The sequence below is a fragment of the Rattus rattus genome, chromosome 10 (assembly GCF_011064425.1).
Source record: "Rattus rattus isolate New Zealand chromosome 10, Rrattus_CSIRO_v1, whole genome shotgun sequence".
NCBI lineage: Eukaryota > Metazoa > Chordata > Mammalia > Rodentia > Muridae > Rattus > Rattus rattus.
In genome coordinates, this window is record NC_046163.1 from 45487382 (window position 1) to 45508019 (window position 20638).

The 20638-nt window shown below is 45.4% G+C and overlaps 1 protein-coding gene across 2 annotated transcripts; it reads right to left on the minus strand.

Annotated features, from left to right (window-relative positions):
* Window positions 1-352: 352 nt before the first annotated feature.
* On the minus strand, window positions 353-12977 carry Pogk (pogo transposable element derived with KRAB domain). Of its 2 annotated transcripts, none has more exons than XM_032914623.1 (6): window positions 12867-12977; window positions 12327-12524; window positions 11607-11740; window positions 8518-8644; window positions 7177-7275; window positions 353-5539 (listed from the first exon to the last, which is right to left on the minus strand). In XM_032914623.1, exons 3-6 carry the CDS (start codon window positions 11736-11738, stop codon window positions 4086-4088), a joined length of 1812 nt encoding a protein of 603 aa, XP_032770514.1. In that variant the 5' UTR covers window positions 11739-11740; window positions 12327-12524; window positions 12867-12977; the 3' UTR covers window positions 353-4085. The 2 variants fall into 2 exon arrangements, with proteins under 2 accessions (XP_032770514.1, XP_032770513.1); XM_032914622.1 differs by having other exon boundaries at window positions 12192-12524.
* Between the last annotated feature and the right edge of the window lie 7661 nt (window positions 12978-20638).

Sequence of the window (20638 nt, forward strand, 5' to 3'; positions counted from 1 at the left end):
CTGTGCTTAACGGCACACAATAGAAGCCTGTGAATATATTTATACTTGAGAAATTTATGAAAATGACGTCTATCAACTTTGCACATTGACTCCTCTGTAACTTTCATCATGGCTGTAACACTGCTAAGACAATCTACAGAAGAAACCTATCTGAACCTCTCTAACTTTTATGAACTAGTTTAACCCTGTAGTCCCCTTCCTTTAAAACAAAGCTTGCACCACTTGCAGTACATGCCAGGAGACTGCTTCAGTGGCGTGACGCAGTGCTGCCAGATCTGATGAGTCACACGTAGGCGACAGCTTAAAACTTAACTTTTGACACCACCAGTAGGTAAATAAAACCACCAGAGCCTACTGTCTTGATTATCAAAGTTTATTACTGGGATCAGTTTCTGTCTAGTAGGGAGTACCAGACTCAGTGTGCTGTGGTAATTCTCAGGAAATAGCTGTTCTGCTCAGTAGTTGTCCTGGGGCTATGCTAGGTATAGAGCACCTTAGTGGAAGAATGTGCCCAGAAGACCCAGACAGCAGAACCATCACTCTAGGAAAGTTCCAGTGCTATGCAACCTATAAGGCATCTCAGCTGATGAGTGAGGGTATGGAATGAAAAAGGAGCTAAACCCATTTTCTACTCTTAAGATAACTGGCTTTTGTGGGGAAACCCAAACATGACATTCTTTATCAAGCAAGAAAAATAGTCTGGAAACAGGACAGTCAAAGGAAGATAATAAAAGACAAACCTGATGAGTGCGTGGAGAGGAACAGGATTTAATTAGATGGCACTTGGGCATGACAAGACGGTACAGACAAAGCTGATAGGAAACAAAATGTCAGCAGTTCCTTGAGTTCTTAAAAGTCGTGGTCATGTGTTTGGAAGTCTGACAAACTGGGCAGGTTAATGACTGGTTAAACATGAGAAGAGTTAAGGACAGACAGGAGCATGAATACCTGAGTAGAAACTGGGGAAGATGCCGAGAACAATGTACAGTATCCACAGGAGCTGAGCGGAGGAAGGAAATGTGATCTCAGCAACCTGCTGGCTAGACTGAGAACTTGGAATGATGGATCTAGCAATGGCTTTGCCTGTGAGGTTCTGGTGGGAGTTTTGTAGCATAGCGTTGAAGGAATGTTTTTCTTAGCAGTTGACTTACATGAGAATGCAAATTACCATTGCAGAAGTCATCAGTGACTCCTATTCTTGTATGGTTGGAGTCTAAAAGCAGCTGTGACTTAAGGCCCAGTTCCTCCCATTGCCTTTTTCCAAGTCAGTGGGCCTTGTTCTGGGTAGACAGGAATGTCGACTCCTGCAGGCAGCCTGAAAAGCAAAGGCTTGTGCACCATGGGCTGCCTCATTAAAGGTGACAGGTCATCATGTAAGACCCTAGAAAGGTCTAGCTGCCAACCAGATTGGAAAGGTGACTGTAGGAGCATTGTTTATTTTAAAGTCTTTATCTTGCACCCTAACCTAGTTTACCTACAGAAAAGCCATCTTCTGCACCAAGCCAGTGTCCCACTGGTTTTTTTGTTTGTTGCTTTTTAAAGATTTTATTTAAATGAATACACTGTCACTGTCCTCAGACACACCAGGAGAGGGCATCGGATCCCATTACAGATGGTTGTGAGCCACCATGTGGTTGCTGAGAATTGAACTCAGGCCCTCTGGAAGAACAGTCAGTGCTCTTAACCGCTGAGCCATCTCTCCAGACCCCCACCCCTGCTCATTAACATCTCATTCCCTCAGTGAGTAGACATGTAACAGGAGTACATGTGTGATATGTTTCTACAAAAGCTTTCCTTTAGTCTTGACCTGTGTGGAAACAGCTTCTACTGAAGCACCTATGGAGGTGTACACACATACACACATACATACACATACATACACACGCACACTTGAGGTTTTTTTCCCACAGTAAGGACATGAGAGCTGTGGTGACAGTACATCTTGGTGCTGTAGAGGTGTTCTCCAGAAAACACCTTTGCTCATTTGGGTTTATAGGCTTCTAGACTGAGCAGATCGAGACAGCTCTGAGAGAAGAAATGGGGCACCAAGTTTCTTTTCTAATGTCGTTGCTGAACGTAAGGGTCCTAGACTTGGCTGGCATCTGACAGGATATAGTAGATAGGACTGTCTTGATAGGGATGTTCATGCTCTCCAGACTAAGGATGCTCAGAGAGCCTCATTGTCCATTTTGGTCTCTCTGCAGCCATCTTACAAGTTTTCCTTTTTCTCCCAACTGTTTCAATCACAGTTCCATTTGCTGGAAAACGGAGAGAACCTAAGTAGACATCAGTTCAGACTTCTGGATGTCTTTTAACAAAATAATGTTCTATTCCACAGCAGGAGGTGGTTGAATGCTTGTGTCTTCTGAATCTCTTCATGTCTGTTTCCGTCACTTCCCCCAGCAGCTGTACAGAGATGGCAGCATCTGGAGGAGCAGAAGCTCAAGCTGATGTGGAGTGTCCCTGTGTGCACAGCTGTGGCTTGGCATGGTCTTCTGCCCTTTCCTTTTCTGGCAGTTTTTGACTAGGTTCCTGGAGTGGTAAATTGCTTAGAAAATTGACAGTGTTTTCTAACAGGGTGAAAGCAAGAATGTGAAAGGCTAAAACAACTGCAACTCAAAGTCTGCAGAGTGGTCAGCAGCAAGGGAGGAGCCTGAATCCATGGGCTTTATAAAGAGTGTAGGGTATGAGGACAGGAAGGAGGTGTGCCACTAAGGAGCCTGTGCGAATGCAGCTCAAGGGGCAAAGACTTCTATTAGCATTTCACTTGCGTGGTGGGGTTGAGGGAGACAAGTAAAATGTAAACTAATAGACGTTTTTAAAGGAAAGGTATGCTAATTTTAGGTTTTCTATTAAAGAGCTGGCCATTTTCCTTTTCAAAGTATGTAGGTGGATTGAAAAGGAAAATGGGAAAGGGGCGAGTTGTCTGCTTTCTATGTGTCCCTTACTCTGGCTCTGGTCCTCCTGTTTGCTCAAAGTGTGTGTATAGGGGCTGTGGGCCTTTGCTAGGTTAATTTTATGTGTCTATGTGTGAGTCTGCACCATATATATGCAGGAGCACAGAGGCTAGAAGAGGGCATTGGATGCCCTGGAACGGGAGTTACAGCTGGTTGTGAGCCGTTATACAGGTGCTGGAAATAAACGCAGTCCTCTGCAAGGATGAATGGTAAGCACCCCTAACTGCTGAGCCATCTCTCTAGCCCAAGGCTGTTTTTAGTCACACAAATACAGCGTTTCTGTGTGTGAGAGTGTGCATGTGACTGCAGGTGTCAAAGGGAGGCTAAAAGAGGTCACTGGACTCAAACTCAAGTTGCAGGTGTTATGAGCTGTAGGATGTGGGTGCTGGGAACCGAACTGTGCAGGAACAGTTATGCTCTTAACTGCTAGGCCAGCTCTGCAGCCCTTCAAAGATTCAATTTAAAAACATCTTCTTTCAGATTCCTGCTGACAACAGGAATTGCCTCTAACGGCTCACCCCATAACTGAAGTTCTATGAAAGCAAGATGATATTTTTAAACTCTCAATATTCCCTAGACAAAAGCAAACAATACATATTGTCATCTCCCTGGTGGACATGGAGATGATAATAATCTCCCTAGGACACAGAGCTGAGGACCAGAGGTTACCAAACTGAAGGCAGACTTTGTTCTCTCCCTGGGCCGTGGTCCTGCAGATCAGTGAAAGGCAGTGCAACTATGTTAAGTAATTCAAGCAGACAGCCCAGCCCTAAATGTTCAGCATTTTAAAAGAAAGTTGTCTCTTTAGACAACCTTTTTGTGAAGTAAACAATGTCGGACTGTGTCTGGAGGCCCAAGTAACTTTGCAGTGGGACTGCTCTCATGTGAAGTGTTGTGACAGTTCCTTGTTCATGTTAGCCATTATAAAAGCACTCCTGGATCCAGGCCACAGAACCCAATCTAAATCAGTTTCTGACAATGAAAGTGCTAGGACCTGCTGCATGGCAGGCTATTTCAAGAGAACTCGAAAAGAGAAAACTAAGGGCCAGACAAAAGGTAAGTGCTAGCTACGACCAGGGGCAGCAGTGATGGCGGAGGATCTATTCCTGACCAGTTACCTGAGTCCTCTCAGTCACCCTCAGCCACACCTTCAGGACCATGTTCTTTGGGCAACTCGCCCTCGATTTCCCAGAGGACATCACCTTCTTCCTCTAAGTTGCTAGAGATGTGGCACTTTCTGAACCCCTGGACAATTGATTCACTTGAGATACTATTCCACGCAACCATGATCCACTCCAGGAAGAGGCCCAGCGGTGGCTTCTTAGCATTTCCAGTGGGGCTCAGTGCCAGGTTCCCAGCCAGAAGCCAGTTGGAATACTGGGCCCGAACACTGTCATTCAGTGGCTTGTAGACAACCACATCCAGCACCTGCAGCTGGGAGGTCAGGCCCCCCGGGATGATCACCATGTCTGTGTTCATACTCTCCATGGAAGTCTTCACAGAGTCGGTGGCATGGCACCGGAAGCCATTCAGGATCAGCATCCCTCGTTGTTTGGGTACAGCTCCAGTTCTCCGTCTCCACACAACTTCCAACCAGTCTTGCATCAAGTCCTCAGTCATCCATCCATAGCGGTGGCAGCGGATTTCCATGCCACTGGGAAACTTCCCAGGGGGGATGTATGTCCCCCTCAAGATGATGTATGGTGGTAACTTCCTCCCATCAGCCAAGACCCCCAGCATGGCCGTGATCCTCAGTTTCTCCCTGCCTGGTGTCTTGACCAGGATGGGCTTTTCACCCTGGTTGTCAACAGTCACTCTAGAGGGTACTTCTAAGCAGATGGGTGTTTCATCTGCATTGCCCATCTGTGCCACTTCATAGTCGTGTGTCCGGCGCAGAGCAAGCACACTCTGCTGGTAAGTGACGAGCTTCTCAGTCAGGTCCTCGGCCAGGTGCTGAGGAACTGGCACTTTATGCCTCAGGGATAGGTCATACCTTCTCATCATCCTCCGACACCAGCCCAGACTTGCCTTGAACCCTTTCTCTGGAATGTTCATTTCCTGGGCGATTTCAAGAGCTTTCAACTGCATTGCCTCCCTGGTGATAGGGTCCCCTTTGGCCTGCATGTATCTGACATACTCAGCCACCCGCTGGTCTACCAGAGCAAACCTTCCATTCTTGGGGCCTCGGAATGCCCGCCGCATGGCATGGGCATTTTGGAGTTGTGGCTTCACTTTGCGCCAGTCTCGGACATTCTTTTCCAACACCCCGAACTGCTTGGCAGCCTGACAGTTGTTGGTGCTCTCAGCGTGCTCCACCACCATCAGCTTGAACCCCGCATCATAACTGCGGCGCATGCCGCGACTGAACTGAAACTTGCTTGCCAAGTCGTCAGCTGAGAGGTCATACCCAGGGAAGCCCATGGCCATATAGAAGGGGTACCCCTCACTCCACTCAGGCAGTTCAGTGATGTCCTGAGGCAGGCGCAGCCCAAAGCTGTTGAAGTGCTGAGGTTGAGGAAAGTGGGAGGTGGCATTCATCGGGTTGGCCCAATCTGGAGTTCTAAAATCAGATTCTTCATTTTCTAGAAGACAAGGAGGGGCAAAAATAATGCCAGTATGTAAAATGGTTTATTCACAGACTGGGGGAAGGTCATAGTTTTAATTTTTGATCTGGAGCTCATCAGAAGTAAACCACAAGTTTAACAAATAACCAGCCTAAGTCCTTATCTAAGTCCCATTCATACCGAGCACCAAGTCTCATTTCCACAGCACTGTGTAACAGAAGTCCTCTGAGATACAAGCAAAGAGGCCATAGGTGTTATGGAATATATGCAAGGTCGCCAAGTTAATAAGTGACAGAGAACTTTCAGTGTGCTCTGAACACAGGTACTAAACCTGAAGCACTTATTCCTGGGGCCATGTTTGGATGAAAGCAGTGCTTGTGGGCGAGCCTGGTGATGTAGACCTGTGATCCCAGCTACTTGGGAGGCAGAGGCAGAGGCAGGAGGATGACAAATTCAATGCTGCTATACTAGGCAATTCAGTGAGACTCTGTCTCAGAATAGAACATAGAAAGGGCAGCTGGGCTAGAGCTTGCTTGGCATGTACATGGCCCAAGGTTCGATCTCCACTGTCACACCACCATTCAGTGTTTATGTGGACAGGAAGCCACTACCTAATACTACAGAAATCTGGGTGCGCCATGGGCTGGCTGAGCCACAGCCCTTAAAACAACAACAACAAAAATCCCACAACCCAAACAAACAAACAAAACAAAACAAAACCAAAAAAGCCCAAACCTACAACAAAACCTGTCAGCAGAATGGAGCCTTTGAAGCCTTTTACCCAGCAGACACCTGGTTCCTGAACAGCGAACGTGAACTGCTTCCCCTATATTTCTGTTTGGAATGTGGTCACAGGAAGCATGGTTTACTGTATCTCGAAAACTTAAAGGCCATTGGCTATAAAACCCACTGTTAAAAGAACAGTTATCACATGTCCTTTGTTTAAGAGGCATTCTCACTTCCAAGGTAAAATGCAAAGGAAAGCATGTAGTAGACTCAGTGAAATACAGCATTTTAAACTCAACTAGGAGAAAAGCAAATATGCTGGTAGTTTCAAGGCTGCGTTACACATACCTATGTGTAAGTGTGTGTGTGATGGGTACATGTACACACACACTTTTCTCTTTTTCTGAGATGGTCTCACGTAGCTCAGGCTGGCCAAGAACCTTGAACTTCAGATCCGCATGCCTCTACCTCTCAAGTGTTGGGACTCAATGTCTTTTTCTAAATTCTCTTGATAAATTTGGTACTACTTAGAAATAACTGCTCAGATGTACTATGGCTGTTACTGCCTTCCCTACCCATTAAGGAACAGGAAGCCTAGAGTGGAGAAACCTACCAATGTGCTGTCCCTCCTCTCACTAGGTCTGCGCAGAGGCATACGGCATGCTGCCCGAGTGCTGTGCTCGTGCAGGTGCTGTATCAACCCCAGATTGCTTTACCCACACACCAGGCTACACATGAACCAGTGAGGAGGAAATGGAGGCCCAGAAGAAAGAGGTAGCCTAAATGCACACAATACTAGAAAGGGGAAGCTTTACATTCCAAAGCCTACACATATCTTTATGCCTCACCCCTAAATACCCTACACATGGAAACTGCAAACCCAGCTTCTTGTTCCCCTTGGGTAGATGCTCAACTGGTTCACTCAGTACCTGCAAAGGTTACTCCCTGGAGCCGCCACTCATCAGAATCAGGACACTCCTCTTCCCTTTCCAACCGATTGATCATATCTGGCTTGGGGAATGGGAATTCTGTTCATAAGAAATAAAGTAGGGAAACAGCTGTGTATTACTAGCCTGGCACAATGCCAAAGGAAGTACTATGCTCCCTCCTACCACCCCCACCTCCCACTGTAGAAGATGAGGACAGAGATTGGTGAGGTGACACGTAAAGGATGGAAAGCAAAGTCCTCGGCTTTCTGGTCCTCTGAATGGGAGCTGTACTAGCAACAGCAAAATACGCCTTGAAGCAATCACTCTGGAACCCAACTGAGCAAAACTGGGAAAGTCTTCCAAGTAGAAGAGGGGTGGTGCGTGCGTGCGTGTGCGCGTGTGCGTGTGTGTGTGTACTGTCAGGGTTACATCCCTAAGTGTCTGAAGCTGATAAGTGTAGGGGAGGTCTTACCCTAATTGGATCTTGATCGTGTCAATAAAAAAGGCAGAAGCCAATTGTAATTGCTGGGCGAAGACAAAAAGGTGGGACATCTGGGTTGCAGGAGGAAAAGATGGGGACGTAGAGAGAGAGGATTTGGGCCAGAGTGGCGATGGTAGGAAGCTGCAGAATGCAGGGCACCTAGAATGTGAAGCCTCTGCTCTGGGCAGAGGCCAAGGAGGATGGAGGGGGCTGGTTGCTAAGATTAGGGCAGGAAATTCTTCGCCCAGCCACTGGGTTATCTGGTTAGTTTTAAAATAATAAAACTGTCTAGTGTTTTCCATCTGCGGCGCTAAGGCGGGCAGGAGGAGAAAGTGGGAAGCCCGGGTGGTATTGAAAGCTGGGTGAAGCTAGCCGTGAGGGGCTGCAGGAGTGTGGACAGCAGCTCCTAGATTCTTCGGGATTGGAGTTGGGGGATGGTCATAATCGAGTTGGAACTAGGGGAACCTGGAGAGGTCATAGCGAGGGCGAAGGCACCGGGCAAGGAGATAGCATGATTTTAAAATTACATGCAACAGATAAGACAGCAAAGTCTTCCTTTCAAGAATCAACAGAAGACAGGCTTTAGATCGATCCGTGAAGACTACCTTTCTTCCTTTCTAGGAGTAGGAATACTTGGGCCAAATGAGGACTGCTCTAAGATAAGAGGTAACATGAGTTTCTAAACAGAGGTATGTAATCTGTATGTCATATCCAAATCAAACCAGGAAATTAAGTTGGCATAGACACAAGAGGGGAGTTCCACTCAGAGGAGGAGGTTGGATACAGCATAGAAGACAGAGACACTAATAAAGTTCTCTGGGTCCAGAGAGTCCCAGAGACAAAGGAGAACAAAGCATTACCCAGGGACAGGACAGTCTCATAATTCATCCTCATGACTTCCCGGTAGAGGGCTTTTTGTTGCTCTGTCAGAACTTCCCACTCCTCATCCGAAAAATATATGGCCACCTCATCAAATAGGGCTGGTACCTGGAACATGAACAGTGCTTTCTGAATGACCGGTATGTACATGCACACGGCCTTCATCCTCACAGGTCACCTCAGGGCTCTCACCCAGGGGGAGCCATCTGTCTATAGTCTCATTGCTTTTGGAGACAAGAGCCCTCTTGTGCCCCACCACTATAACACTGCCACCATCACATTGAGGGACCCTGGCATCATCTCCTCAGGTAGTGCATGAAATCTGTTCAAAGTTCTCCTGGGATTCCAAAGCCATCCAAATCCCACATAAGAATCCCCACAAAGATGTCTACCTTATCTTCTACACCTCCCTATCTCCCAGCCAGAGGTCCTCAGCCCAGAGGGTGGGGCTGCATTTCAAGCTGAATAGGATTATTGCTTTCCAAGGCATTTTTGTGGGTCACGAAGACCTCCTCTCAGTGAGTCAACCTTTCCTACTGTTGACTCAAGGCCAAGGCTGTTCTGAGGAGAGCTGCAAGAGAAGGCACCTAGCTTCTCTTCCAGTCTACAGGAGCCTGAGAAGTAGAGAAGCCCAATTCAAGCTCACTCCTGGATTGAGATCCCGGCAATATGGTAGGCTTTCATGCCAAGAGGAGACTCCCTCTCCTCTCCCATGTGCCCATCTTTCCTCTTTCTTTTCTGGGTAACAAAAGGAGGGCGTACTTTCCTAGCTAAGGATGGACAGCCACCAAAATCTTTTGTTCTTCCAAGTGATTTGCTTTTCTTTCTACTGCATGTTCCTTTGTGGTCATTAAAAATTCTATTCCAAAGCTCACACTTAGTGTTAAGAAACCACTGATAAACCTGCTTCAGGCTTTCCACTTTGCATTCTCCCTTTATCCTCAAAGCTGTTGTCTCTCCATAGCTTAGAAAGTCTATGTATGTATGGCCTACAGCCTCTTCAACAGTCAAGCTGTCAATCACTCACACCCTGGCCTTTCTTATCAACTTACTATAGTAAGTAGTAAGTATTCTCTTCTATATAGGGAGCATGAACTGGGAAAGGCCCTATAACTGCTGCTAGTTTCCCTCAGTAATCTCACAGAAGAGCAAAGACATTCCAGTTTAGCAAGTGTTGGGGGCATGGACTCAAAGGAGTCTTATTTTTAGGCAAAGGACACACAAAGCCAGTAAGTGACAAGGTTGAGACAACAGCACGCACATGAGCCCAAGGCTCTCACTAGAGGGAGAACGCCTACCCTGAGTGACTCGCCACCTTTCTGCTGCAGCTGTATTAGCTTCTCACCTGATGCTTACACACCTTTGCTCACTTGGCCCCTTGGCCCACGAGGACCTCTTCTTTTGCACCCACCTATCTTCAAGCCCTAACCCAGACTACCCTACTCTGCGGGCCATGAGCACACCAGCACAGCACCATGGCGTCCTGAGCTCAGCACTTTGTCACACCAGACATTTTGTTTGACTTCTCTGCTCTTCATTTAAATCTGACTTTGCTGAAAACAGCCTGTACTCTGTTTCTGTAAACCTAGAATGCTTCCTATAACTCAGTGGTTCTCAACCTTCTAACACTGCGACCTTTTAATATGGTCCTCATGTTGTGGTGACCCCCAACCATAACATCTTTCATTGCTACTTCATAACTATAGTTTTGCTTCTGTTAATGAACTGTATTATAAATATCTGATATGCAGGATCTGATCTGTGACCCCCATGAAAGGGTCATTCAACTCACAAAGGGGTTATGACTCCCAGGGTGAGAACTAATGTAATAGCTAGTAGGTGCAAATCATTTATTACAGAATGAGTGACTGAGGCAAATATTACCTCTGGATTTCTCTTTTCCTGTTATACTTGGAACAGTTTCAAAGAATTAAAAGTTTTATTTGTCAAGAAACCAAGTCAACTCTCCTGAGTAAGAATGGACAAAAAAAAGTCTTTACGTGTGGAACAGTAAGTAGGAGGTAAAAATGGTGTGGCCCCTAGGCTTTCATGACTTATTCTGCAATCTAGAAGCCAGGCAGCTCAGAGAATTCCCCGCCTACTCTAATTCTACTACTTAAGATTTTAAACAACTCTCTCCTGACCTTTTTACTCCCTTACAAGTTCCAGATCTAGGCCATAACTATTTATAGGCCCCTTCTGTTTGCTGACAAGAATGCTGGCCTGGTTATACCAACCCCTACAGAGCAGGTAACACATTTTAGACCTGGCAGATCAGTGACTGTCAAGAGCTGATGTGGGGACTCCTCTCCTAATTATCATATGGCCACTAGTTTATAATGAGACGGAACACAGAAAGGCGCTCCACGGGCCGAGCTGTAGCTCAGGAAGTCAAGGATTTCCACAGTAAAGCAGGTAACCTTTAGATACTCGAAATTCCCGTCTGTAGGAGGGGTGGACTAGACAATGTGGAAGAAGGGTCTTTCTGGTTCTTTGCCCGCTGCTCTGAGTTCTATGATGAAGGGCTTCCCTCTCACGGGAACCAAGGATATGATGTACCGACGCTACTGAAAATGTTTATATACAACGATAAACTAAGCAATGCCAATTTATTGTTCATATTCAATTTCCATGACTCTAGTAACCACTGTAGACAAATGCATGTATTAAATACTGTTGCACTTGTACCTGTGTCTTCTTTGGAGCCTGGCGTTTCCACACACACCTAGGAGACATAACTATGGGTGACAACTCCCATTCAGCTCTGTGACCCAAGCCTAACATGTATTTGGTGCCTACAACATGTATGGTGCTGTTGTCAGGCACAGGGGAAATGGGTGGCTGAGTGCAATAAGACAAGGTCTCAGTTTCTGAGACTTCCTTGCAGCCTTGCTGCTGAAGGCCCTGTCCCCTCACCACCTCCTCCACTCTTTGCCTTCTGAAACCACAAGGCTGTTTTCTCAGGAAAGCAAACACAGGAGACTGGGCTATTTTTACTTCCCATGTCTGCTCTAGGAGGAAGACCCAAAGCAAGTCCAGCTCTCAGGCTGGATCCCCACACCTTACTTACCCACGCGCCTTCCGAGCAGATTTGCACTTTCTGCATCTCTATGGGACCATCCTCCAATTCCTGGATCTCAACCTCATCTTCTTTTTGCTCTTCTTTCAGGGTCAAATTTAGAGGGTAGGCTCGGGGCTCCATTTCTGCATTCAAGAGTTAGCAGATAAACCAGATGTCAGTATGAACTCACGGTCTGTGAGAAGGTGTCTCACACACACACAAACCTGTTTAGGTCAAAGCACTGTCTGCTTCCAGCTGGAAGGAAGGGATTCGGAAAGGTAGCTTATTTAATTATTGGAGAGGCTGCGGGCAGATAATGTATCTGGCTAACTTCAAATATTTAAAAAGCCTCCTGTGGTAGAGACCAGAGTAGTTTTCATAGAGCCTCTGTGCAGAAGGGCAGAACTTGGAACAGTGGGGGTGCATTCCAGGAAGAGATTTCAAAACAGTGCACTGACAGGCAGAAGCTTCCAGTGCTAGTACCACCAGAACACGGAATCAGGACCAGAGGAGAGTGGTGCTGATTTGTTACCGTGTCAAAAGTATCTGAGCCTAGATAGGAAATTTGAATAGTTTGCCCAAAATACTTATCACCTGGATTTTCCAGATTCATAGGCGCTGTCCACAAGCCACTTCAGAAACTTAAGTCTTTCTGCCTCAAAGGACCTCCCAAAGCCAAGTCCGTGATACAGAGAGGGGCGTGCCCGGGTGGCGAAGGCCAACCCAAACCTGGCAGGACTTCTCCTCGCCTCTGGGTTGCAAATTCTCTCTATTCGAAGCCTCCTCAGGCTGGTACAAAGAGGTTCCCCGTAAAAGGCTGAGGGCAGCTGCTGGGTGTGTAGTGAGAGTGCATCCTGTGAGCTCCATTTTCCGGGACTTCCCGAGCAAAGATCTTCCCAGAGTTCGGAGTCAGCTTCTTCAGTGTTTCTGGAGTGGGTGGCGGCATGGGGAGGTAGGAATACTCGTGAGGTCCCAGGAGCCGCGGCCTGCGCCCGGCAGCGGGGCGGGAGGTGGGAGGGGCCGGGCGAAGGTGCCCGCCGCCCCTGCTCGCTCCAGCCATCTTGCCCAGCCCTTTCCCGTCACCCCCGCCCACCGCTAAGGTCCTCCGTCCACCTGCAGGGCGGCGACAGTCCACGCCGCCCACCTCCCCGGCCGGCCCGCAACAAAGGCGGTGGCGGCGACACTGCCACCGGCGATCCCCGCCCCGCCGCGGCCCAGCCTACCCCGCCGGCCTCGAGGACGAGCCGCCCAGGCCCCGCGCGCACTCACCCCGGCCGAGAGGGTGGCGTCGCCGCAAGGGGCGACGAGGGTTGTGACCCGGCATTCACCGCGCCATCGGCTCCGCCGCTCCCGCCGCCCCAGCGCGGCCCCTCGGGAGGGAGCGAGGACACGTGGTGGGAGGGGAGGGGTGGGCGGAGCCCAGGGTGTTAGGGGCGGGCTAGCAGCGGCTGACGTCAGCAGGCCTCGGCGGCGCTTCCGGCGACGTCGGTGCTTCGAGCCGGGTTAGCTCAGTGGCTGGCTGCCCTGTGGTCGACGAGGTGGGCTTTAGCTCGGAGGAACACCGGTGGCCTCTCCACCCAGGCGTTCAAGGCGTCCAGAAATGCTCTGTGCGCGAAGGTGTGACTGGACTCCTCATTCCAGTTCTGTCCAGAACTCTGTTCCTAGCATACCCGAGGAGCGAACTTGAAGAGTTTTGTAATATTGCCCATTAACTCCCAAGCATGTAGTTCCCAGGACGAAGTAGCTGTGAAGTTCTTTCGAGTTGTTTGCCCATAGCTTCGTGGAGAATATAGCAACCATGTTCCAAGAGCTCGAAACTTTTTATTTCAGAAAAAGATTATAGAGTCGGAGATCTGTTGGGAGCTTGTTTAAACAAACACCACACGCGCGCGCGCACACACACACACACACACACACACACACACACACACACACACACTTCATACTTACTGAAAATACTAAGAAATTGAAGTCAAACTGGGGGCTGGGTGGTTTTATAGCCAATGAGAGTACGGGGTGTGGATGGCAAGGTATGGATAATTACTGGGAAGAAAGATCAAAGATTGAGGGATTCTTGCTAAACCCACTGAACTGGATTCTTGTTGAATGCAGACCAGGGTGGTCAGATATATCAAGGGTGCTAACGTGACTTAGGGGGATTCTTGCTTAAACTAGGCTGGGCAAGCAGAAAGAAGATGGGGCGGGCACTATGGCAGAGGCTGCTCAGGAGAGGGTTCAAGAACCTAACTGTGGTTAAGAAAAGAATCTTTTTTAAAAAAAGATTTATTTTTATTATTTTAAGTAATATGTGCATGGGTATGTGCTTATGCCTGAAGGCCAGAATCATGGGATACCACTGTGTTGGAGTTCCAGATAGTTGTGAGCTGCCCGATGTGGGTGCTGGAAACTGAACTCTGATCCTCTTCAAGAGCAGGGCTCTTAACCCCTGAGCTGTCTCTACAGCCCCAGGAGAAGCTGTCTTTAAATATTTTACTCTAAACTTACTGCTTCTGTCTACATACGCATGCACATGTGTGTGTAAGCACAAATGCCAACGCATAGATGAGCTGTGCTTTTAATGCATACAGTACAGCATAACAGACACACTTTTGGAATGTCGTTATGGTTGACAAGAGCCAAGGGGGCTTAATCACTGGTTAGAGGTTATCGACATGCTGAAAGAGGTTAGGATTTCTCTGTTGTTTTAATGGACAGCTCTTCTGATGTGTAAATTTAATTTTTTAAAATCAGGAGTGGTGAGTTAAATCGATAGTCGCATTTGAACTTTGCTGAAGGAAATGGCAGTTTCCATCAGAAAAGTGAGGAGAAGGTTGTCAGGAAGAGAGCCAAGGGTGCTGGCTGGGTCATGACACCTTCTTTCAAAGATGATCGTGTGTTCTGATGTAAGAAAAAAGGCAATGCTAAGTTTTAGTCTTAGAATATATCCATAGAAATGATGAGTGCTTTGGGGTAGAGAGCCTTTCCCCAAGTGTTGCAGCTTGACAGCCAGTCCTAGTTGATCCTTGGTGAAACAACTTGTATACTTTATTCCATGTGGTCAAGGACCATATGAATCTTGGGGAGTAGGATGGGATTTGGAGAGTATAGACTTCCTATTGGCTGAGGTTAAGATATTGGTGATGCTCACGACTGACTGCCAGGGGTCACCTTAGTAGGGTGTTGTGGTCACATGCTCCAGAGCAGGCAGAGACAGAGAAGAGGCAGCTCTGCTCCTGTGGTCTCAGATCTCTGAGATTCCCAGGGTTTGAGCACTTCCCACCTCACCAGTTTTATGCCTATCTGGTAGTGCAGACCATATGACTGACGTAGATGCTCCAATGTTTTAGAGAAATTTTGAGGGAGTTTTTAGGCAGGCAACTTTCTCTGTCATCCCTATAGTTTTGGAAGTTGCCTCACAGCACTCCCTGTGTACTCAGGCAATATTTATTCTTTCTCAAGTCTCTGATGGTGTTGAAGACTAGATAGTTGTGGTCTTACAAGTAAGCTTAAGTTGTTTAGGATGTTTTTTAGATCTAAGGAAATGTTTTAGGTTAGTAATGCAAGTTATGATAGAAAATGATTTAGGTACAAACCTCTGAACTCACCAAGAGCGGATAGATAATATACAAAGTTGCCAACTACAAACTGACTGGACTTTGTGAATTAAATCTTACCAAACAGTTTTTTATAATTGTTTCATATTTGTTCTTACTGTATGCCATTTATTATTGTCAGAGAAAGAGCCTTTTCATTTAGATAAAAGGGGCAAATGTTGGGGGTTAGTCTTTTGCTATGCCTACAAATGCTAAATTCTGAACCTCAAGATCTGGTTGCCCCAGATGAGAGAATTCTCAGATACACCAGCCTTTGTTGTATAAACCTTGCCCCTCAATTTAAAGTCAATTGGTTAATAATAGGCTAGAGCCTATGATTGGGCAGTAGAGAGAGAAAGACGGAACTTGAGGATCCAATGAGGGGAGGTCTCAGGAGAGACCAGGGCGAGGAGAAAGGAGACACAGAGAGGAGAAGGCTGCCATGAAAGGAAATGGAACATGAGCACATGGCCAGGAGAAATTGACCCTGAGGATAGGCTCATGGGACAGAAATAACCTACGTGAGACTCAAACAGCAAGTAACGAGGGACATATTCCTGGGATGTAAGTTAGAATAGTTCACAACCTGCCCAATCTAGGCTTACATCTTGTAAATAAAATACCAAGACTTTTGTGTCCAGCTATAACAAATAATTTACAGGGTAAAAAGGGCTAGGATACACACACACACACACACACACACACACACACACACACACACACACACAGACACACACACATGCTGTCCATAGGCTTGGGGAGAAGGTAGAAAGGGCTAGGGGACACACCAGGAAGCATCCATAACACATCTCATTCTATACCCAGTGAATGAGAATGGCTCCTACAAGCTTAGACATTTTGTTTCTTGGTCCCCAGTTGGTGGAACTGTTTGGGAAGGATTAGCAGGTGTGGCTTTCCACCATGACTTTTGAAAAGTGTCCTGATCTATGACTTATGTTCTGTTACTATAAAACCTTCACAAAATTGTTACCATGTTGGAACATGGGATCTGGAGTGACCTAAATCTGTTTTTCCATGGCATAGTTACACATATTAAACTTAAGGAAAAAAACTTTCTTATCCCCTTTGAGGTGAGAGTTGAATTTTTGTTTTGACACTACTGATATCCCACTAGCCTAACACTTCTGGGGGCAGGCGGAGGTCAACATACATAGAAATTCATTCTGTCCCCCATCAGACCATGACAAAGGTGTCAACAAATAATACTGCCACAAGGAAATGAAAAATTAAGACAAATAATTCAATTTGCAACATTATCTCTGAGTTCTTTCATTCAAATATGTACCCATACCCAATCTATTACATCCCAAAGCCTCACCAAATCATAGCACCAATAAAAAGTACAAACGTTAATACCATTTATTAAGTTTACTTGATAAAATTATGAATTAAGAAAATGGCTTAGGGACAGGATAACAGAAATAATTATTTCATTTGACAAAATAGGGGATTGTGGACATTTAAATCATATTCATAACAATTCTGAATTTCCAGTGGACAAATGTTGATAAATTTCCTTGCTTTGGAAGTTTGTGCCCTAGGCCTTGGTTCAGATCTTTTCTGAGAGTGATACCAAAATCCATTATTCGTCAGCAACTTGGCTCTGTGTTCTGGAGGGCCCCTTATCTCGCCTTAGCTCTTCTGCAGAGGGCACTGGGGAACAGATTGATCTTACTGACAGAATGACCTCCTAGCCTGCTTTCTTCCTTCAGGAGTTGGAAGCCTGTGGACTCTTTTAAATATGGCTAAAAGTAAATTTTAAATGTGTCCTTTTGGCGAGTATAGGTATGTGAGGACTACCTGCAGATGCTGGAAGAGGGCATCAGTTCTCTGGGGTTGGAATTTCAGATAGTTGTACGTCACTCTGTGGGTGCTGGGAATTGAACCCGGGTCCTCTAAAAGAACATCGAGTGCTCTTAGCCCTTCTTCATTTCCTCAGTTTGTTTTTAAGCCATGTTTGTAGAGCACTTTCTTTCCTGCCATAAGTCTCCTAAAAATGCTTGAGTTTTCTAAAAATTTGGTTCCAACTGTTATCATTAGCCCAAAGAACTTGCACTGTTCTTTTGAAGACGCAATTCTCTCTCTTAACCCCAGGAAGAATACTTTAGTCACTTCAAACTTCTGAGACAAGACAGTTAATGTTCTCATCAATTCTTGCATGCAGCTGAAAGGATACTCCATGTATTTCATGCCCCCTTTAACTCTCACCAAAGTGCTTGCTTTTGCTCTCCCGAAAGAGCCTACAGTGGCTGATGCCTTACATTAGTCGTTTTTTGGGGGGGATGATGTAGGAGGTCCTGGAATCCAGGTCCTTGAACATGCTAGGCGAATGCTCTGGCGTTGAACTATATACCTTATCCATATTGTTACTAAAACAGGATCTCACTGCACTGCTCAAGTCTTGGCTTTCCGCATGCTGAATTACAGGTGCATATTACCCTGTCCAGTTGGAGCCAGATCTTACCGACCGTTCTTGCAGTCTGATGTGAAAGAGTCTGATGTGAAAGGGTTTTTTCCATTCCTCATGCATGTGTACTTCCAAACCATTTTCCTCTCATTTGGCTCTTTGCTCTGGTACTTTATCAAGTGCATCTGGTAGCAGCTCATTCGCCACCAACAGTCTCACTTAAAGTCATTTCGTTACGTCTGATGCCTGTCACTTAGGTAACCATAGTGACAGTCTTACCACTGCCTAACGAACACATCACTTTCCAGCTTCCGTAATGGATTCTGGGACACCCGCTACCCAGTCAGAAATACACTTTAAGGGTTTTCTCTCACCACGTCTAATTGTGCATTAGCCAAGCAAATCTCTGGTGTGGCTTAGAAAAGCCATTGCAAAGGGAAGTCCACTATTGTCTAGCTGGCGTGGCCTTGGCTTACCCATGTCACTATGTTACTTGCGGATGTCTGTCTGTCTGTGATTCCAGCTTTAGGGCTCAGGTTTGTTTTGGGCTTCAGGGTCTCAGAAACTTTTCTCATGGAAGATAATAGAACACAAGGGGGCAATCCCCACCGTCCAAGCATATCCCAAGTCTCCCATTATTTACTTATATCCCACTGCCTAGTCTTTGATATGAAACTTTTCAGTTTTGTTATTTGTTATTGCCTGTATTAGTTTCCTATTTTTTTTAAAATGATAAAGTACTTTGACAAAAGCGACTTAAGAAGGAAAGGCGTTATTTTGGCTCACAGTTCGTTGGGGACACAGTCAGTTACCGTGGCAGGAGTATGAGGCTTACCTCTCATTTGGCAGTTCAGAAGCATAGGCTATGACCCCTAAGGCTGGTCATCAGGGACACACTTCCTTTAACAAGGTTCTGCCTCCTAAAGGTTACAGGCCTTTCCCAGTCCAGATAGCACCTCCAACGGGGTCACACATCCTCCGTGGGACATTTCACTTTCAAACAATAACACCAAGCTATGAAATTTTCTTCATGATTGGGTCTTGATGAGGTGTTTGTGTCTGTTAATTTAAGATTATTAGAAGAATAATCTAATGTGGAGATGCTCCTAGCAGTCTCTAGTGATCGATAATATTTCTGTGAGACCGGTGGCAATATCTACATTTTCATTTCTGACTTTTGTTTAATTTATATGAGTCTTCTATCTTTTTTGCCTGGTCTTACTAAGGGCTTGTCAGTTTTTTTTATTTTGGAATAAATTCTTTGGTTCATTGGGTTTTTGTACTTTGTTCTCACCTCACTGGTTTCTGTTCCGATCTTTATTCTTTCTTCTACTAGATTTGGGTTTCATTTGTTCTTGGTTTTTAGTTTTTTGTGTTGCACTGATAAATTGTTCATTTGTGAACTTTCTGCCCTAAATCTTTTGGTATGTGATATCTTCATTATCATTTATCCCAAGAAATCAAAAACATCTTTATTAGTTTCTTAACTGAGTCATTTTGTTAAGAAGTTTACTCTCTCTCTCTCTCTCTCTATATATATATATGTATATATATACATATATATGTGTGTGTATGTATATGTATATGTATATGCATATATAGTTCATAAAACTTTTCTTGTCATTTGTTTTTAGAAAAAGTAATATGGTTTCAATCTTAAAAAGGTTAGAAGCTGTTGTTTTATGGTCCGTCACATGACACATCCTGGATAACATTAAATGTGATATTTAGAAGAGTGTGTGTTTGTAGCTGGTGGGGAGAATCCTTGTAGATGTCTGGTAGGTTCACTTTGCCTAGATGTAATTACCTCTGGGATATTGGTTTTCTGCCTGAATGATCCATCCACAGTGACAGTGATGTGTTTAAGGCCGTATTGGTATTGGACTGGAGTTTATCTTTCCCTTCAGACTTATTGGAAATTGCTTAGATATTTTCATACAATCACTAATGCCTGTGGCAGAATCCACACCTCCATCATTAGATAAAGAGCCTCCTGTGTCCTCTTCATACAGACTACATAGTTGTTTGTAGTTTTTAAAAACCCATTTAATCACTCTACATCTTTTAATTGGAGATTTTTATTCACTTACATTTAAGGTAACTATAGGTAGCTTATGTATTATTATTGCCAGTTTATTATTGCTCTCTGGTGTATTTATAGTTATTTTCCCTCCCCCTTTGTAGAGTTTCCGTTTGAGGCTAAGTGATTTCTCTCTAGTTGTGTTTTTATTTTTATTTTTAAAAATTTGTGTGTGTGTGTGTGTGTGTGTGTGTTCACTTGCAAGTATGTTAGTGCAACATTTTGTGCCCAAAGATGTCCACAGAGTCGGGAAAAGGCAGTCAGATCTCCGAAACTGGAGTTAAAGATGGTTGTGAGCTGTCATGTGGGTATTGGGAATGGGATTTGGGTCCTCTGGGAGAGCAGTCAGTGGTCTTAACCCCTGAGCCATCTCTCCAGCTCCTAGTAGCATGTTTTGATTACAGGTTTTTTACCTTGTAGATTTTTTAAAATTTATTTATTTCATGTTTGTGAGTACACTGTCACTGTCTTCAGACACACCAGAAGAGAACATTGGATCCTAATGCAGGTGGTGGTGAGCTGTCATGTGGTTGCTGGGAATTGGGTCCTCTGGGAGAGCAGTCAGTGCTCTTAACCCCTGAGCCATCTCTTTAGAAACTACCTTACAGAAGTTTAATATTAATTCTACATATATTTTTATGTCTTAAAAATATTATTTATATTCCTTTTTGATCTTCATTCTAAAGGTATAATATATATAGGAAGGTAGAGATGTTAGCGTTAGCAGATTTCAGGGGCAAGAACTTAGTTTTGTGAGGGCTAAAATTGTTTACTTATAATAATATTTACCTTTTTAACTCTGCTTTTCTGAGACCAAAAGCTGTTGGTTTCTGGTAATAAACTCTTGCTGGCAGCAGCAGGGAATTAAGAAAAAAGGAGCCTCCTGCTGGCCAGGCAAGAGGCTTGTAGCTTGGTGACCCTTCATGAACCAGAGAGAAAA

Coding starts and splice junctions, on each gene's coding strand:
- Pogk (XM_032914622.1), bottom strand. Junction 8,645..11,606: donor TCTGCTCGGAAGGCGCGTGG/GTAAGTAAGGTG, acceptor TTCATGTTCCAG/GTACCAGCCCTATTTGATGA. Junction 7,276..8,517: donor TGAGACTGTCCTGTCCCTGG/GTAATGCTTTGT, acceptor TCTTATGAACAG/AATTCCCATTCCCCAAGCCA.